Source organism: Chrysochloris asiatica, unplaced genomic scaffold, assembly GCF_000296735.1.
Source record: "Chrysochloris asiatica unplaced genomic scaffold, ChrAsi1.0 scaffold00259, whole genome shotgun sequence".
Taxonomy (NCBI): Eukaryota; Metazoa; Chordata; class Mammalia; order Afrosoricida; family Chrysochloridae; genus Chrysochloris; species Chrysochloris asiatica.
The window spans coordinates 2285617-2305060 of record NW_006408777.1 but is presented as its reverse complement, the minus strand read 5'-3'; the positions used below and the strand labels follow the sequence as shown (position 1 = coordinate 2305060).

The 19444-nt window shown below is 38.7% G+C and overlaps 1 protein-coding gene across 1 annotated transcript in view; it reads right to left on the bottom strand.

Moving 5' to 3' along the window:
- CHD7 (chromodomain helicase DNA binding protein 7) overlaps positions 1-19444 on the bottom strand; it is a 409978-nt gene that overhangs the window by 130450 nt on the left and 260084 nt on the right. The window contains exon 3 of the mRNA XM_006874046.1: positions 5777-6198. Within this exon, the coding sequence (XP_006874108.1) occupies positions 5777-6198 (422 nt within the window). The remainder of the gene's footprint in view (positions 1-5776; positions 6199-19444) is intronic.

The following is a 19444-nucleotide window of genomic DNA, read 5'->3' as shown; positions in this document are numbered from 1 at the left end:
CCTCTACCACCTACCAATAGAAATCTGATGGGGTGATAAGGCAGGGAGAAGGGCACCACAAAATCACACAAGAAAAGTCTGCCCCACTCTCTGAAAGCCACACTCCCCACGTGACTTTATTCAAGAGAGTATGTGGATGGCACATAACAAGCTAAGTGCTCTCACTGGCAGACACAAGAGCTAAGCCACGCACACAGAGGACTCTGATGCATTTTGCAGAGCCTCCCTTATGATATGGAATAGAGGGGCTGTATAGGAAAGATGCCAACATCTCTGAATGAAATTTTTCATCTCCCTTCTGTTTACTACCTTTATTTCAGCCCTCTGTAGGAAAATTATTCTCCTTATATACAAATTCATAAAGTTAACTTATTCAAGAATAGAAAAAACTGGTATCACATAACATTTTGCAAAACAAAATTTCCACTGCTTATATACCAATGTTTAAGAGCAAACTGCCATGGCAATTCAACAGTGGTGGTGGTGGTGATTATGTGCCGTGGAGTCAGTTAGGACTCATAGCGACCCTGTATAGGGTTTCCGAGGCTGTAAATCTTTAAGGGAGCAGAAAGCCTCATCTTTCTCCTGCGGAAGAGCTGGTAGTTTCGAACTGCTGACCTTAAGGTTCGCAGCCCGATTAGTAACTACTACGCTACCAGAGCTCCAGTAGTACTAACATAATAGCAAACCCTTTTACACATATTGAATTTATAATATTATTCTGCTATGCTATTCAAAATTTACATTTAGTTATATGCATTCTACTTCTCCTCAATTTAGGGATGATATTTCCTCTTAAGCCTTAGTAAAATGAGAATACAATTCAACATATTAAATTACTTTCACCAATAGAAACACTGTGGTTCAACAGAATAAAGGTTTGTTTTATTAACTGACTTAAAATGTTAATTACCATATATCTGTCTGTCATTCCCTCACCAACTATCAATGAATGATAAGGACGTTTGTCAGGAATTGCCTCACCACTCCATTTTAAACCAGCAAGACTGCCCTACAAGTGGCAACGCCACCAAGACTGCTCATAACAGACGAGCTGCAAACACCCTGGATGTCCTGCCCCAGGAGTCTCCCAGAGCCCCTGGTCACATGAAGACAGTATTTCCAGACTCTCAAGCAGTGAGTACTCCATTCACTTATTTTCACACCACTGGGGTCAAACAACTATCACCTACAGGGGGCACTGAATTTGACTATCAGGCAAAAGCAACAGAGGAAAACTGTACTAGACCTTTTACACACACACACACACTGTCTCTCTCTCTCTCTCTCTGTCTCTCTCTCTGTCTCTCTCTCTCTCTTTCCTCCTTCTGCAAGGAGTGGCAAAACTGGAAATCGATATGAGAAAGATTGAAATAAGACCTTTATCTCACACCATATACAAAAACCAACTCAACATGGATTAAAGACCTAAATGTGAATCCCAGAATTAAAAAAGATGAGCAATCAAAAAATAGAGAAAAATTAAAGGACTCCAATACAAGGTACACATAGACTATAAAACATTGCAAGAATTGCACAAACCAAAGGAGACAAAACAGATGACTGGGAAATACTAAAAATCAGAAACTTATGTGCATCAAAAGATTTCACCAAAAAAGTAAAAAGGGAGCCCACAGAATGGGAAAAAAATCTTTTACAACGACATATCAGACAAGGGACTAATCGCTAGTATCTACAGGAAACTACAACACCTCTAGAGGAAAAAAAACAAATAACCCAACTTAAAAATGGGCACAGGGCATGAACAGACATGTCACCAAGGAAGACATTCAGAATGGCAACAAACATATGAAGAAATGCTCACTATCACTGTCCATTAGAGAGATGCAAATCAAAACAAAAATGAGTTATCATCTCACACCAGCAATAACAGTGAAGTTAAAAAAAAGCAGAGGACAATAAATGCTGGCGAGGATAAGGAGAGACTGGGACCCTCCTACATTGTTGGTGGGGATGTAAAATGGTTCAACCACTCTGCAAAATGTTTTGGTGCTTCCACAGAATTGGAAATAGAAATACCTTATGACTCAGCAATTCCTCTAGTTGGTATATATCCATAAGAAATACAAACCAGAACAAGAGTAGATATATGCACATCAGTGTTTATCAAGACACTATTCACAACAGCAAAAATATGGAGATAGCCTAAAGTGCCCATCATTGGAAGAATGGATAAGCAAACTTTGGTACATATACACAATAGAATATTATGCTACCTTGAAGAATAACAATGCAGTTGCAAACCACCACAAAACATGAATGAACCTTGAGGACATTATGCTGTGTGAAATTAGTCACAAAAGGACCAGTATTACATAAGACCATTATGGTAAAAGCTTAATAAAAGATACCCATACTAGAAGAATTAAACAACCAAATAAAAAATTCTTTGTTGGTTTCCAGGGGTGGAAGAGAAGGCCTGGTAGAGTACAGGTTAGGGGATACACACTGCATAGTTTGGGAGTTGGGGAAGGCAATACACAAGAAGGGGGAGGAGGATGGAAGAATAAGGTACATAGGGGAATATTTAGGTAGGTTTGCATGGGCCAAATGGGACAGAGGTAAATAGTGATGTATGCTCAACCTTGGAACAACAGGGCTCTGTGATACAGGGATCAAGACATAGTCTAAAAGGAAAAAAAAAAACCAGGGGAAATAATGTTAATATGCTTGACTGTCTTATGATATTGGTTTCTCTTGCCTACTACTGTAAAACAGACACTTGAGTGGGATAGAAAGGAATATCAGGAAACATAATTACAGAATGTGGGTAAACCTGTCTTCAGCCTGTAACTCATTATAATGCCTAAAAGGGGTTCTAGAACTTGCCCATTGAAATAGGCTTCTTGTGGAGCCTTTGTAAAGTGTGTGGACCTTAGGTAGAATCCCGAAACCCATCCAGAACCTACTGAGGTGGGGCACTCCCATTTGAAGAGACATGCAGACCAGCCCAGAGCAGCTAGAGGAACAGAAGATACTTCGTGAAAGAAAGACCAACAGGACAAAACATGTCAGTCTGTTTGGCTATTACAAGAACAAGAAAGCTGTTTGCCAGGAAGCCATCAAGTCCCTTCAGGACAACGCCCCCTCCAAGAATGAAACCCAAAGGGAACACACAAACAGGCAAGTAAACTCACTGGCAACCCCGGTGGTCTACATGTGAGTGGAAGTGGGGAAAGGCAGTAATGAAGATATGGGATGAGTTCGACCACATCAAGGATCAAACCTATCCCCTGGGTATACAAAGTTGATTGTTTGTGTGTGTGGGGGGGGGTTAAGGGATACAAAGGCACAAAGTAGCTGGCTTACAAGTTTTCAAGATGGAGTTTAGTTTCAGAGTGTGCAGGGAAAGGTAGCATCCCCACTGAATAGTTTTCACCTTGTCTAGATGGGTCTGATGAAAGGAGATGGGGATAGGAATCTTTTGAGTAATTGTTAACATAACTAATTGTGATTGTCACAACTGAAGTTTTGCATTAGTTTTGTAACATTCATGGGGGAATAGTTAATCTAACATTCCAGGACCATCAAGAGAGAAGAGCATGAGTGGAACATAGGACGCTAACTAGAGAAGTAGTGACACCAGAGATGTCAGCAAAGGTGCTGATATGCAGAGATAGAGCAGCTGAGGACCATAAACTCACTGAAAGAGGAAGGCTGTGTCCTGACAGCCCCAGGAGTCAGGCTTGCTGAATGTGCCCTTTGGTTGTTTAAATAATTATATATTCCTTAGTATTTTCATGTACATAAAACAAAACAAAAACACAAGGACTAGAAGCAAATACTGTTAAATGATGGTGCAAAACCTATATTCTACCATGTAAACTATCACTCAATTCACAATAGAAGCTTTAAAAAAAAAAAAAAAAGATCATGCGGCTAAATTTCATACTGGTGATATATTTTCTAAGCCCCAGAAACTCTCTAGAACACCAAACTCCTGCATTTTAACTTGAAGAAAAGCACACACATTCTCGTTTAGATTTCTCCTTGGGAGAAATATGCACACTCTTTCTTTCTTATCAAAAGCACAATGTGTTGTTGTTAAGTGCAGTCAGATTGATTCCAACTCATAGCAACCCTGTATATGGTTTCCAAGGAGTGACTGGTGAATTTGAACTGCCAACTCTGTGGTTCAAAAACCAATCTTGCAGTCCAGTGCTTATCCTATAGCACCACACCGGGACTCCAAAAACACAATAGGTAATTCAGAAACCACTTCCTAACTCAGCCTTAAATTTGATGTGTGCCTTGGTCACCACTGTATTCCTAACACTTAATAAAGTACCTGAAATTAATAAAACCTAGTAAGCACTTAATAAAACATTTCAGAAATTAATAAAAACAATCTATAATGGGTTGTGAATTTAGAAGACTGTCCATAAGGGAACAGTAATAATTTTCAACTAAGTCGGTTTGATTTGAAATTTAAGTAATAAATTTCAAAGATGGTTTGAACTGCAAGGTCAGTGGGTCAAGCTCACAAGCCACTCCTCAGAAATCCTATACAGGTTCTCTATGGGTTGGAACTGACTTGAAGGCACTTAACAACAATGACATAAAAATGTAAGAGACCACATACTGAGGCATCAAAGAATGTTCATATGTAAATACAAATATTAAGGCACCTGTAAGATAAGGTAAACTGAACATAATTCAGTTATTGTGACAACTGATGGCAAAAATTTTATTGGAGTTATTCAGATATTTTTAGTAAGAAGTAGGGAATGAAAATTTTTTCTTTCATTATGTTTTTTTTCCTTTCATTATGTTTTATATAACAGCATCTTTCTGGTCACAGAATTTATCACACAGGACAGTCTAGAAGTGAACCATTTATATAGCATGATCTAAAAAACTCACGTCAATGCATGCTGACTGCAGAACTGAGTATGTGCCTGTGTGGATGAACACGTGGGGATAGGGAGTAGAGCGTATTTTCTAATAGAGTTTGCAAACAGGTTCAAATTAACCAAATCTGACCATACTTCCATCTGGAAACTATATTTTCTAACATGAGCCATATTCTGAAAAACAGATTCAGATGTTTGGAACTGGTTCAGAACAGCTGTAAGAAATGTTCAGAACAAATGAAAAAATTAGTCTTCAATGTCTGCTCCTCTCAGCTTTTCTTACTGAGTAAATATGCCTTCTGGGGGGTCAGAGCGCTGGTGAGGGAAGAATGGAGAATTGAAGGAAGGCCATTTCCTTGAACCTAAAGTGCATGCTACTCTTGAATGCATATCGAATGGGTAACTGCTATTTGATTTCTCCCTCGTTACCCACTAGGATTTCAACTCTGTCATGGGAAGGCTTAGACTGCCAAGTGGAGATAATTAATTCTCCTATTCCAACTTCTGGGAAACAAGGCTGAAGTACTTAGTGAAATATACTGACCCATCTTTCCTCTATAATCCTTCTTTCCCAGTTTGACATTACCCCTGAAGATAAGGTTATTGGTCTATGCTTACAATAATTAACTTGGTATGATTTACTAAATGATAAATTTTTATAATACAAGAAATTGTTTTAAAATAGTTAATAATTTTTATACAGGAGATTTCTAAAATCTATCAAATCAACAGTTCATAACAACTGAATCCTGAATTTCAAAATTGAAATCTTAATATTTAGTTTAGACATTAAAGAACAAAACAAAACCCTCAACAATGACAATTAAAATCAAAATGCCTCTCCCTCTACTGTTTCAGAGGCTTTAAGTGTTTGATGCAGTTTTGATCTGCCCACAGCCTACCTTGACTTTTTGCTGGATTTGGGTTTTGGCGTGGCAGTTTTTGCTTTCTTTTCCTTTGGCTCTTTGGGAATCTTAGGGGCTTTCGGGGCCTTGGGTTCCTTGGGCTCTTTTTTCTCCTTGGGTTCTTTCGGTTCCTTCGGATCTTTTTTTGCTTTCAGCCTTTTCTTTTTCTTTTTTTCGTCTTGGGACCCATCTAGAAAGTTCCTATTTAGTTCTTGGTTATCAGGGAAGTCATCTTTACCACAACTTTTACTGGGATTCTCTGCAACAATGTGATTGTTTTTCTTTTTCTTCTTCTTTTGCTGCGGCTGCTGTTCAACTGACAGCAGGTAATCTTCACTCTTCCCTAGCTGAGCATTCGGTCCACTAACCTGAGTCATATCCGGCACTGTTTTCTCTAGAAAGGGCTCCGATGGAGAATGCTAAGAGACACAAATAGGAATTGAAATTAGTTTTATCACTATTCATGGTAAAGAAGAAAGGAACTGAAAATTAGTGGCTGATGTCTTTAACATAGTCTACATTCAATGTAGCAAATATTTCACCAGCTAGATAGTTGGGACATCTATCATTTTCTCTCATATCCAAAAATATGTATCTATTTCATATGGAAGCTTATAAGTAAACAGAGTTTATAAATTAATAATTTAATAATATACCTATTGCTCACTTAAGGGCTACTTTGTTATCTAACACTTAGCAAAAAATCTACTAGTCTAATATTTTGCATATTAACAATGCATATCTGGCAATAATAGATGCTGAGGTGCTAGGAAGAGCAATGCTGGCTGTGATGGTTAAGTTTATGTGTCAACTTGGCTGGACCATGATTCTCAGTGGTTTGGAAGTTATGTAATGGTGTATTTTGGTAGTTAAGTAATGATGTAATTCAGCAGTTGTACAATGATGAGTGATCCCATGTGGTGAACCTCCATTTTTGCACAATGTCAATTCTCACACAGTCATTTGGTCTTTGGAATCTAACCATGTTTATAAGTGAGGAGTGGGTGGATAGTAAATTTTTAGCTAAGGAAGAAAAAGTTCTTATTTAGATGAGAATGTTGTCTATTTATTAAAGAGCTGTTGAGTCGATTTTGACCCATAGCAACCCTGTAGGGTTTCTGAGGAGCAGCTGGTGAGCTTGAGCTATTGACCTTGCAGTTCAAAGCAACTTTGCAATCCAGCACATGACAAAAATTTCAGCAAAGAGTAAACCACCAGGATGGAGTAAAGATAGATAGTTTGGTCTTTTTAAAAAAACAAGTATAATTAAGACTCCAAGATTCTCATACTGTGAAGCTCTAAACTCAAAGTGTAAACAAAACATAAATCTTACATAGTTCGGATCATTTCTATGTTCTCCATTAAAACATCCAATTAAAAATATATATCCAAATGTAGGAGTCCTGATGTGGAGCTGTAGATTAATGCGCTGGACTACAAAGTTGGTTTGAACTACAAGGTGAGTGGGTCAAACTCACAAGCTACTCCTTGGAAACCCTACACAAGTTCTCTATGGGTCAGAACTGACTTGAAGGCACTTAACAACAACAACATCAAAATGTCATGACTTTGGATGGGTTAATTTCTAGTTCTGGTGTGAAATGTAGACAACGTTTTTGACTTTTTAAAACTTTCCATTTCAAAATTTCACCAAGGGAGAGAAAACCTGAATTGCCAGATTTGACATGCATTGCAGGAGATCCTTGGCATTCACTAGAAATGTTCCCAGGGACTGCCTTAAAGACATTAGAAAACACCAATAATTAGAATAGGATCTTAATGACAGTAAATGATTCCTGTATATAACAGCCTGACAACTCATGATCCAAACCAAAAACCTTTACATTTCAATAAAAAAATTAGAAAACCAAATGCTAATTATGTAAATGTTACTCATTTTTGCCTTTTTCATATGCATCCCCTGATTAGTAGTAGTAACTATAATACAAATAGCAACAACAATGATAATAGCTTTTAATATTTAGTGATCAATCTTACTATGGACAAGAATTTTATTTCAATTATACCCTGGTGGTGCCATAGTTAAGTGCTCAGTTGTCACCCAAAAACTGGGATTTGGGGCCAGATACAGTAGCTGTTCCATAGGAGCAAAATGTGACAGTCTTGTACAAAAAGGTTTCAGTCTTAGAAACCACATGGGACAATCCTATCTATCCTTTCCTACAGGATAACTGTGAGTCAGAATGGACTCAATAGAAATGGGTTTGTTTTTTTTCTTTTTAAGCACCATTTAATCTCCACAACAAGGAGCTCTGGTAGCATAGTGGTTACGAATCGGGCTAGGAACCACAAGGTCAGCAGTTCGAAACTGCCTGTGGTTCCGCGGGAGAAAGATGAGGTGTTCTGCTCCCGTAAAGATTTATAGCCTCGGAAACCCTGTTCAGGGTCGCTATGGGTCGGAACGGACTCGACGGCACTTAACAACAACAACAACAATCTCCACAACAACCCTCAAAGCTTAGGCGCGATTGTTTTTCCTAATTTTACAGTGGAGGGCACTAACAATGTGGGATGAAGTAACCTGTTCATGGAGTTACAGATGGCAAGTAACAGAACCAAGATCAACATCAAACCAGATGGCTCCAGAGCCTGTGACCTAGAGCAAATTGCCTAGGAGAGGAGAGTAGGCCAGAGAGCCCAAGCCTGTTAAGGCTATGATTTACATTAACAAAGTAAAACCCATTTGCTGTCATCTTGACTCTGACTCAAGGCAACCTTATGTGTGTCAGAGAGAGCAGGGTTTACAATGGTTGATTTTTTAGAAGTTGATCACCAGACAAGAACTTTCAGGCTTTGAGGTAACAGCAGAATGCATTAAAGTTTGCACAACCAGAGATTCCATGTAGGAAGGTTAAAAACAAACTTTAAAATAACAGAATCACTAAATTAGATTTCAGTATGAATAATATTTACTGGGGAATCCTGGTGTGGCACTGTGGGCCAATGTGCTGGACTGCAAATACGGTTTGAACTGCACGGTTGGCAGTTCAAGCTCATCAGCTGCTCTTCAGAAACCCTGTACAGGGTCATTATGGGCTGGAACTGACTCAACAGCACTTAGCAACAACAATATTTATTGAGGGTCCTGGTGTAGCACTACAGGATAAGCACTGGACTACTACCTGCAAGGTCAGCAGTTCAAACCCACCTTCTGCAACTTGGAAACCCTATACAGGGTCTCTATGAGTTGGCAACCGATGTAACAAAAACAACAGTATTTTCTCGGAGTTCTGATGTGATGCTGTGGGATAAGCACTGGACTGCTAACCACAAAATCAGCAGTACAAACCCACCAGCTGCTCCCTGGAAACCTTATAAAGAATTTCTGTGAATCAGAACCAACTCAACTGCATTTAACAACAAAAAAAATTTACTGAGCGTCTATTTCATACCAGATACTGAGCTAGGAGTATTCATGTTTTAGCTTACCTAAATCTCATAAGCATTTGCACTGAATGTCAGTTTGAGTCTCATGATCAGTGGTTCAAACCACCAGCTGCTCTTCAGAAACCCTATACAGGGTTGTTATAGGTTGGAACCAACTCAATGGCACTTAACAACAACAACAACAAATCTCATGACAGAAATATGAATTTTGTATTTCCTCAATTTTTTAGAAAGAAATAAAGCTCAAGGAGGTACTGTGGTCAGTTAAAGACACAGGACACAGCTGAGATTCAAAACTAGTTTCCTAAATCCCTAAATCATTTGACTCTGTCTACAGCTTGAAATTGTATACATGGGCTGTGTTCAATGAAGCTGTACAAGTTTGTTTTTTTCAAAAGAGATCGGTGACCCACAATTCATGAAAACAAACAATTTTTTTTTTTTTAAATCATTGTGACTTCAATGACTGGATGATCGGAGAAAAAAAAAAGACTAATCTGGTACAATTTGATGAACTTGACCTATACCTATAGGTGCAGTAGCTCAAAAGAGGGAACAAATCTTTATAGTGAGGATCATTCCCATTCCCTCTCCATACACAGAGTAGACAGGGATGGGCAACTTGGACATTGGCTACCCAAAATGGCAGGGGCGGGGCTACAAAGGCAAGAAGTGACTGGCTTACAAGCTTTCAAGAAGAGACCTTAGATCCAGAGGGCGAAGAGGAAGGTAAAATCTCCACTGAGTAGTATCCAATCTGTCTGGGTGGGGCTAATGAAAGGAGATGGGGATAGGTGCCTTGTGGTACAATGGTGAATAATTGTTATCAGGGCTGACTATGAGGGTTGGAAATATAAAGGTAGACACTTTGTAGCAAAAGGAGGGGAGTGATTGACTTTGTAGTTCAGGAGTGGAGGTCCTGGGAACCATCAAGGGAGAAGAGCAGAGTGCAGGACCCTACCCAGAGAAGCAGTGACACCAGAGATGGAGACAGAGATGATGATGTGGAGAGATGGAGCAGCTGGGGACTCTAAACCCAGAGAGGGAGAGGGGCTATGTGCTGATGGGGGCAGGGGGGGGGGGCGGAGCTTGCAGGATATATCTATCCTCTGGTTGGTTGATAATGCATGGAGGGGACTGTAACTGTGGCAATGAAATGATATATGATAGAATGGATGTAAAGCTAATGATCTCACATGTAAACAATCACATAATTCAAAATAAACATTTTTTAAAAATTCACTGTGAGAAGAAGGTGGTTATATGGTTCCCACTGAAATCTGCCATGGGTGTTAAAAAAGACCGATATTCAACTCTCTGTCTATATGAGTATAACAGAAAGAACCTAGAAGTGTAAATTTGAGAGATTAAAATTCTCATCCTGGCTTTGCTGTTATCTATAGTATTTGGGGGAAAATCACTGCCCGCTTCTGAGATTCAATTTCTTCATTTGCAAAATGAAGCATGTAAGTTAGATGATTTCTAAGGTCTCTTCCAAAATCCTAGGATATTAACAAATCTTAAATTACTTGTTGTTGTTGTTAAGTGCCATCGAGTCAGTCGATTCCGACCCATAGCCACCTTGTATAGGGTTTCCAAGGAGCAGCTGGTGAGCTTGAACCACTGAACTTGCAGTTCTAACAACTTTACAGTCTGACGCATTAGCCCACAGAGCCGTACCAGGACTCTACCCTTTTTATTCATAGCTGAGGGAATAAACCCAAACAAGAGTGAGAATATAGAGAAAAGAGAAAAGCAAGGATTGGTGCCTGGGTAAAAACACACAGCATAAATGTGCATGAGTAGATTTCTGTACTGTGAAAACAACTAACCATCACCCCTGCCTCTCTGTTTCTCTCACAAATATTCTTAATATGATAAACTTCAACTCAGACACTGCACAAACGGAATTAATGGAGCTGATTTAATTGTTATATTCAAGTTGCTTAAGTCAAGTTGTTGCACATTATTTCAGAAGGCAACCAAAAAGGCAAAGGCCAAGATATTATCGGAAAGAACACAGAGTTCAAACTTATTTGGGACAAACTGTTTTTAAGGAAATTAAAATAAAAAAGTTTTTCATAAAAAAAGGAAACTCTATCAGTAGGCAAGCAATGATTAAGACTTAGAATGGTAACTAAATTCCAGGTATGTGTACTATTCTTTAATCTGCCTAGCCATAACTGGTAACAAAATGCCAATTTCTAATGAGAGATCCCTGGTATACATTAACAAATTAGATAAAGCACATAACACATAATGGAAAAAAAGATTGAAAATATTCAACACATTTTAGCATACAAATCATCTTAGGTGATGCTTATAATAATAAATAAAGCTATAACTTAGTATCTCAGTAAAAAATCTTCAAAGAGGAAAATTTAGAGATTAAAATTTTTGAAGGTATTAGTCCTGTTTGGTATGCCGTAGAATTATGTTTTGGTACTATCTGAAGTAGGGTGAAAAGGGTACTCAGAAATATTACAGTGTTTACCAGACCCACATCTCCTTAAATCATTGAAAGAAAAGCTGTTGTTGTAAACATTTAACAAAAGAACAGATGGCTTGACTTAATCATGTGGGGGAACAAGAAACCTGGAGCTCACATTAATACCCTACACAGTCTAAGAGGCCCAATCTCCACTCCCCCACTCAATGTGTAGTACATTCTTCTCTGATGCTATGTAATGTTACAATGGGCATTTCCCATCAATTCCCACTGCCTGACAGGTAATCAATGCCAGTAACATCTGATATTCCATATAGGACATTCCTAAAGCCTGTAGTTTACTAGAGCAAATGTAGAGAATGTGAGATACAAAAGGTATTGACAAATACACATCATAGGATTTCTACTGGACACATTTTTCTATCACGCTTTCATATGTCTTGTGGAATATTATAGACTATATAAGGATTGTGCTATGAGCTTGTAGAACTATAAAAATATGACTGATATTTAAACTATAAATGAGAATGACACAAGAAGAATGGCATTTTCTTTGTACTAAAAATTTACCTTATGTAAGTTACAAATAATTTATTTTATTTTAATGCCACTCTTCATATGATATACAATAGACTAAGCATACAAATAAGCTGTCTTATATAAAACAGCAGAATGGATAGGAAGAAAATTTAACCAAAGGAGAGCTGGGGTAGAGACAGTTAGGAATGAACACAAAAGGCCTTCAATGTTCAGGAGTGCTCCCTGGAACAACACATCCATTGTTAGTTCATTACAAGAGGGAAAAGTACATAAAATGAAACATTTTTATCAAGGGTGATTTTCTTCTAGAATTCACAGCACTTTCTAGCTTAAAAGTTATTTTATGTAATCATATTTTCCCTTAATTATATTCTTGAATCATCGACCAGTTATCCATGTCAAGTAACATAAGCATACCATATAGTATTTAGTTGCTGTTGTGGTTAAGTGCCTTCATTTGGTTCTTCACTGGAACATGCTGACCATGCATAAGGTTTCTGACCTGGTAAATCTTTAAGGGAGCAAAAATGCCTTTTCTTTCTTCTGTTGAGCAGTTAGTGGGTTTGAACTGCTGACCTTTCAGATAGCAATTCAGTACTTACCCTACAATGCTACCAGGGCTCCTAAAATACATTAAACTATGATTTAAATGTCTGTAAAAGCTTTGCCTTGCCAACAGCACTATACCAGGAGTCCAATTAAATCATAGCAGTCATTTTTAAGTGGCTGTGGAGACAATCACAAGAAGAGCTAGCTACTGCCCTTTGTTCCTGCCATTCAACTTTAAGGTTCAAAGTATTTCCCAGGTCTTTATCCCTTTACTCCCTTTAAGACAGGAATTTTACACATAAATCTTTAGTCAGAGGAGCAACAGGGTTCAGAAGAAAGTTTTAACAAAGGTTCAAAAGTCCTGTTGAGTTTGTCACACCCTTTTGTTGCCAATGACATTAATTCACAAAGAAGATACATTCAATATTCAGTGCCCAATCCATTAATGCATTCAACAAATATGTGTTGAGTATATGATAGCAGACAAGGTAGCCATGGTAGCTGTCAGGGAAAAGGAGTGGAACACTTAAGCCAGACTGAAAGCACAGAGGTGTCAGGGAAAAATCTGAATCCATGCTAGGATGAGGTGAACAGGGAGGCCAGCACTATTCTGTCTGCTCTTAACCACAACCTGCTGAGCAACAAGTCAGCCTAAGACTGGATGACCAATGGCACTGAAATTTATTACAAGCAAGGTTTCAATAGTTTCTTTATGTGGCACTGAAGGATCAGCACTGGACTGCTAACCACAAAGTCAGTTGTTCAAATCTAATAGTTACTCCTCAGATTACTATGAGTAGGAAAGAACCAAATCAATGGCACTTAACATCACCACCAGTATGGCTATGAGTAGAAAGGAGTCCTGGTGTGATGCTGTGGGTTAATGCACCAGGCTGCAATGCCGTTTGAACTGCAAGGACAGCGGTTCAAGCTCACCAGTCGCTCTTTGGAATCCCTGTATAGGGTCGCTATGGGTTGGATCCGACTCGACGGCACTTAACAACATTAGTAGAAAGGAACCAAATAGAGGGCACTTAACAACATCACCACTAGTATCAAAATAGGTAGATACTGCTTTGAATGGCCAATTTAAATATTTGTTAAAAGTATAGTTCTTAACTATAAAATTTTGTTGTTGTTAGGTGTCATTTAGTTGGTTGTGACCCATAGCACCTCTATGCACAACAAAACAAAACTGCCAGATTCTCATCATCCCTACAATCATTGCTATGTTTAAGTCTATTGTTGCTGCCACTGAGTCACTCTACCTTCTTGGGGGGGGGGGGGGAAGTGGGTTCCTTTCTTCCCCCCCATTGACCCTCCATTTTTCCAAGCATGATGTCCTCTAAGGACAGGTCCCCCTTAATAACATATCCAAAGTATAACAGACAAAGGCTCACCATCTTGACTTCTAAAGAACACTCTAGATGTACTTCCAACACAGATTTGTTGGCTGTTTTACCACTTCATGGTACTTTTAATATCTTTCATTAGCACCATAATTCAAATGCATCAATTATTCTACAGTCTTATTTATTGTCCAACTTTCATATGTCTATGAGGCAACTGAAATGCCATGGTTTGGGTCCAGCATACCTCAGTCATCAAATTAGTATCTTTGATCTTGAACACTTTAAAGAGGTCTTTTGCAGCAGATTTCTCTAATACATCATTTAATTTTTTAACTGCTGCTTCCATAAGTATTGATTGTGGAATCAATCTAAGCAAAACGAAATATTTGACAAATTCAATTGTTTCTCCATTTCTCATGATGTTATTTGTTGGTCCAGTAGTGAGGATTTTTGTTTCCTTTTTATTGAGGTGTAATCCATACTGAAGCATATAGTCTTTTATTATCAGTATTTCAAGTCCTCTTCGCTTCCAACAAGCAAGGTTGTGTCATCTACATATTGCAGGTTGTTAATGAGTTTTCTTCCAATACTGATGCCACGTTCTTCTTCATATGGTCCAGCTTCTTGGGTTTTTTGCTCAGCAGAGAAGTTGAAAAAGTATGATGACAGGACACAGCCAGGGCACACACTTTTCCTGATTTTAAACCATTCAGTCTCCTCTTGTGCTGTCCAAATGACGGCCTCTTGGTCTATGTACAAGTTCCTCATGAGAACAGTTAAGTATTCTGGAATTAATGTTCTTCACATTGTTATCCATAGCCTGGCATGATCCACACAGTCAAAAGTCTTTGTATAATCAATAAAACAGAAGTGAACATCTTTCTGATATTCTCTGCTTTTAGCCAAGATACATCTGACATTAGCAATGATATCCTTAAGTTCATGTCCTCTTCTGAATTCAGATTTAATTTCTGGCAGTTTGCTGTTTATGTACTGTTGCAATGGTTTTTAAATTATCTTAGAAAAAATTTTACATGCATGTGATATTGACAATATTTTTTGATGGCTTCTGTATTCCATTGGGTCATCTCTCTTTAAAATGGGCACAAATAATGGATCTCTTCCAATCAGTTAGCCAGGCAGCTGTCTCGGCATAGATGAGTGAGTGCCTCCAGTGCTGCATGAGTTTGTTGAAAGATTTTAATTTGTTATATTCCAACTCCTGGAGCCTTATTTTTTGCCAATGTCTTCAATGCAGCTTGTGCTTCTTCCTTCAGTAGCATTGACTCTGGGTCATATGCTACCTCTTGAAACAGTTGGACATCAACCATTTCTTTCTGGGACAGTGATTCTGTATTCCTTCTATCTTCTTTCAATGCTTTCTGCATGATTAATATTTTGCTGATAAAATTCTATAATATTGCCACCTATGGCTTGAATTGTTTGTTTTTCTGTTCTTTCACTTTGAGAAATGCTAAGCATATTCTTCCCTTTTGGTTTTTTAATTCCAAGTCTTAGCCTATTTCATTATAAAGCTTGACACTGCCTTCTCACGCTGCCTTTAAAATTTTCCTGTTCAGCTTTTTTACTTCCTCATTTCTTCCATTCACTTTAGCGACTCTATGCTCTCCTGAAATCCATTTTATTTCTTCTCTGTGGATCTTTTGCTTTGCTTTCTTCTTGTATTATACTGTTGATGCCAACCCACAACTTTCCTGGTCTTCATTCATTACTGTATAATATATATAATCTGTTACTGAGATGGTCTCTAAATTCAGGTGGTATATATTCAAAGTCCTACTTTGGCTCTTGTGGAGTTATTTGAATTTTCTTCAGCCTCAGCCTACCTTCCATAAAAGCAATTGATGATCTGTTTCACAGTCTGTCCTTAGCCCTGCTTTGGCTGATGATATTGAACTTCTCTATTAATTTTCCCCCACAGATTTAGTCAATTTCACTTCTGTGTACTCCATCTGGTGAGGTCCATGTCTATAGTTACCATTTATGTTGGTTGAAAAGTATCTGCAATCAAGAAGTCATTGATCTTGCAAAATTCTATCATGTCATGTCCAGGATTATTTCTATCTCCAACATCATGTTTTCCAAATACTGATCGATCCGCTTTGTTTCCAACCTTCACATTTCAATCACCAGTAATTATCAATGCATCTTGATTACATATTTGATCAATTTCAGACTGAAAAAGTTGGTAGAATTCTTCAATTTCATAATCACAGACTTTTGTGATTGGTGCAAAAATTTGAATAGTAGTGGTATTAACTGATCTACCTTGTTATTGTTAAGTGCCATGGAGTCAATTCCGACTCAGTGACTCTGCATAGGGCTTCAGAAGCTTTAAATCCTCAGGGGAGTAGAAAGTCTCATCTTTCTGTCCAGGAGTGGCTGGAAGGCTCAAACCGTGAAACTTTTGTTTCACAGTCCAGTGCTTATCATAGTGATACAAACATCTATGCATCTATGTTCACTACAGTACTAGTCACACTAATGAAAGAGATGTAAACAAACCAAGTGCCAATGGATGAAATGTTGTTGTCATGTGCCGTCAAGTCGAATGCAACTCATAGAGGCCCTGTATAGGGTTTCTAAGAAGTAGCTAGTAAATTTGAACCACCAACCTTGTGGTTTAAACTGACCTTGCGATACAGTGCTTTATTCCACAGCACCAGACCAGGGCTCCAATGGATGAATGGATACATAATCTAACATACAATGGATAAGTAATATACATATAATGGAATACTGGTGGTGGTGGTGTGCCATGGATTTGGTTCCGATTTATAAAGACCCTGCATAGGGTGTCTGAGGCTGTAAATCTATAGGGAGCAGAAAGCCTCATCTTCCTCCTGTGGAACAGCTAGTAGTTTTAAACTGCTGACCTTGAGGTTAACAGCCCGACTCATAACTACTAAGCTACCAGAGCTCCTTACAATGGAATATTACTTAGTGATAATATTAAGTTCATAACCATAAAGATTTACAGCCTCAGAAACCCTGTACAGGGTCACTAATGAGTCGGAACCAACTCCACGGCATACCACCAACACTACCAAAACATCTTAGTACTTGGATGATTCTGAAGGACATTATGCTGAGTGAAATAATTCAATCACACACATCTATCCATTGATTGATGGATTGATCAACAATCTACTCTTTGAGAATACTCTTCCCAAGTTGTAATATGAATGCCTTCCACCCTGAGTTGCTCGTCTTCTAGCACTACATCTGACAATATTCTGCTGCCATTCATAATATCATCTTCCAGCACCTTATCTGACAATTTTCTACTACTATTCATAAAGTTTTCAGTGGTTAAAAATTCAGAAGTAGTCCATGTCTCCTTCTTCCTATTCTATCTTATTCTTGAAGTTTTGCTGAAACTTGTCCACCGTGGTTGACCCTGATGGTATTTCAAGTACCTGTGGCATAGCTTCCAGCATCACAGCTACACACAAGGCACCACAGTAAGACAAACTAACATTGTAGATCATGATAAACTATGGACAACATATTCCAAACACTTAATTGTGCTCATGAGGAACCTGTACATGGATCAAGAGTTAGTTGCTAAAACAGAACAAGGGGATCATAAATGGTTCCAAATCAGTAAAGATGTGTACCAAGGTTATATCCTTTCATCATATTTAATCTGTACGCTGAGCAAAGAATTAAAAAAGCTATTATTATATGAAGAACATGGCATTAGTATTGAAAGAAACCTTATTAACCGGCACTATGCAAATCATACAACCTTGCTTGCTGAAAGCAAAGAGTATATAATATATTTACTGATGAAGATCAAAGATTATACAGCTTTCAGTATGGTTTGTACCTCAATATAAAGAAAACAAAAAGCCTCACAATTGAACCAACAAATAACATCATGACAAATGGAGAATAGATTGAAGTTGTCAAAGGCTTCATTTTGCTTGGATGCAAAATTAAACAATGTATCGCATTATGAAGATCTACTGCATAAGACCTCTTTAAAGTGTCAAGAGCAAAGATGTCAGTTTGAGGACTAAAATAAATCTGACCCAAGCCATGGTATTTTCAATCACTTCATATGCAAGTAAAAGTTGGACAATGAATGGGGAAAACTGTAGAAGACTGATGCATTTTAGTTATGGTGTTGGAGAAGGATATTAAAACTACCACCAACTGCCAGAAGAATAAACAAATCTGCGTTGGAAAAACTACATCCAGAATGTTCCTTAGAGGTCAGGTTGGCAAGACTTCATGTATCATAATTCAAGCATTCTGTTATCAGGTGGGGCCATTCCCTGGGGACACAATGCTTTGAATATCATTGAAAAAGATGGAAGACCACCCCCAATGAATGGCAGGAGCAATGGGCTCAAACTTAACAGCAATTGTGATGATGGCACAGGACTGGACAGTGTTTTGTTCTGTTGTACACTGGTTTGCTGTGAGTTAGAACCAACTCTACGGGACCTAACAACAACAACAACAAAGCACTGTGGGCTAATGCATCATACTGCAAAGTCATTTGAACTGCAGAGTCAGTGGTTCAAACTCACCAGATGCACCTTGGAAACCAAATACAGGATCCCTATGGGTCTGAATCAACTTGATGGCACTTAACAACAACCTATTGTTATGTGCCATCATCAACAGTCACGCTAATGGAGGGGGCAGCAGCTGAACAATGTGCAAGAACTACTCAGACCTGGTGGAGGTGTTAAATGAAACCCAGACCACAGAGCTGCGGGGTAAGAGGTGTCTGGAGACCAAGTCGACAGGGGTTACGCTGCCTAGCAGGAAGAGACTGCAGCAGCCAGCCAAGCTGTCCTATTTACTCCTGACATGAGGGCTCCATACCAGCCTAGCTGTTGGATACTGGCTTTGAGGCGGGCTCAACCAACTTAGAGACCCACAAGCGCAGCCCAAAGTGTCTCATTACAACCGTGTCACCCATGCTGCACTTCTGCCTCTTGACTGACACGACATCCAAGGACGGAAATCCCACCTTTAAGCTGGATTTAAGGGCCATAGTGCAAGGAGATTGGTGTTTAACAGCGACCACACACCCTCCACTAGCCTGTCTGTCATGCTGTAGTGGTTTGAATTGCTGTGATTCTGAGGGCTATGCCACCAGTATTTTAAATAACCAGCAGGATCACCCATGGTGGACAGGTTTCAGATGAGCTTTCAAACAAAGACAGACTAGGAAGAAAGAGTGACAAAACTACTTCTGAATCGCTAGTCACTGAAAACTCTATGAATAGCAGAGAAACACTGTCAGATACAGGACCGGAAGGTGGGAAGGCACTCAGAATGCCACTGGAGAAAAAAATGCCTCCTCAAAGTAGAGAAAAGCTCACA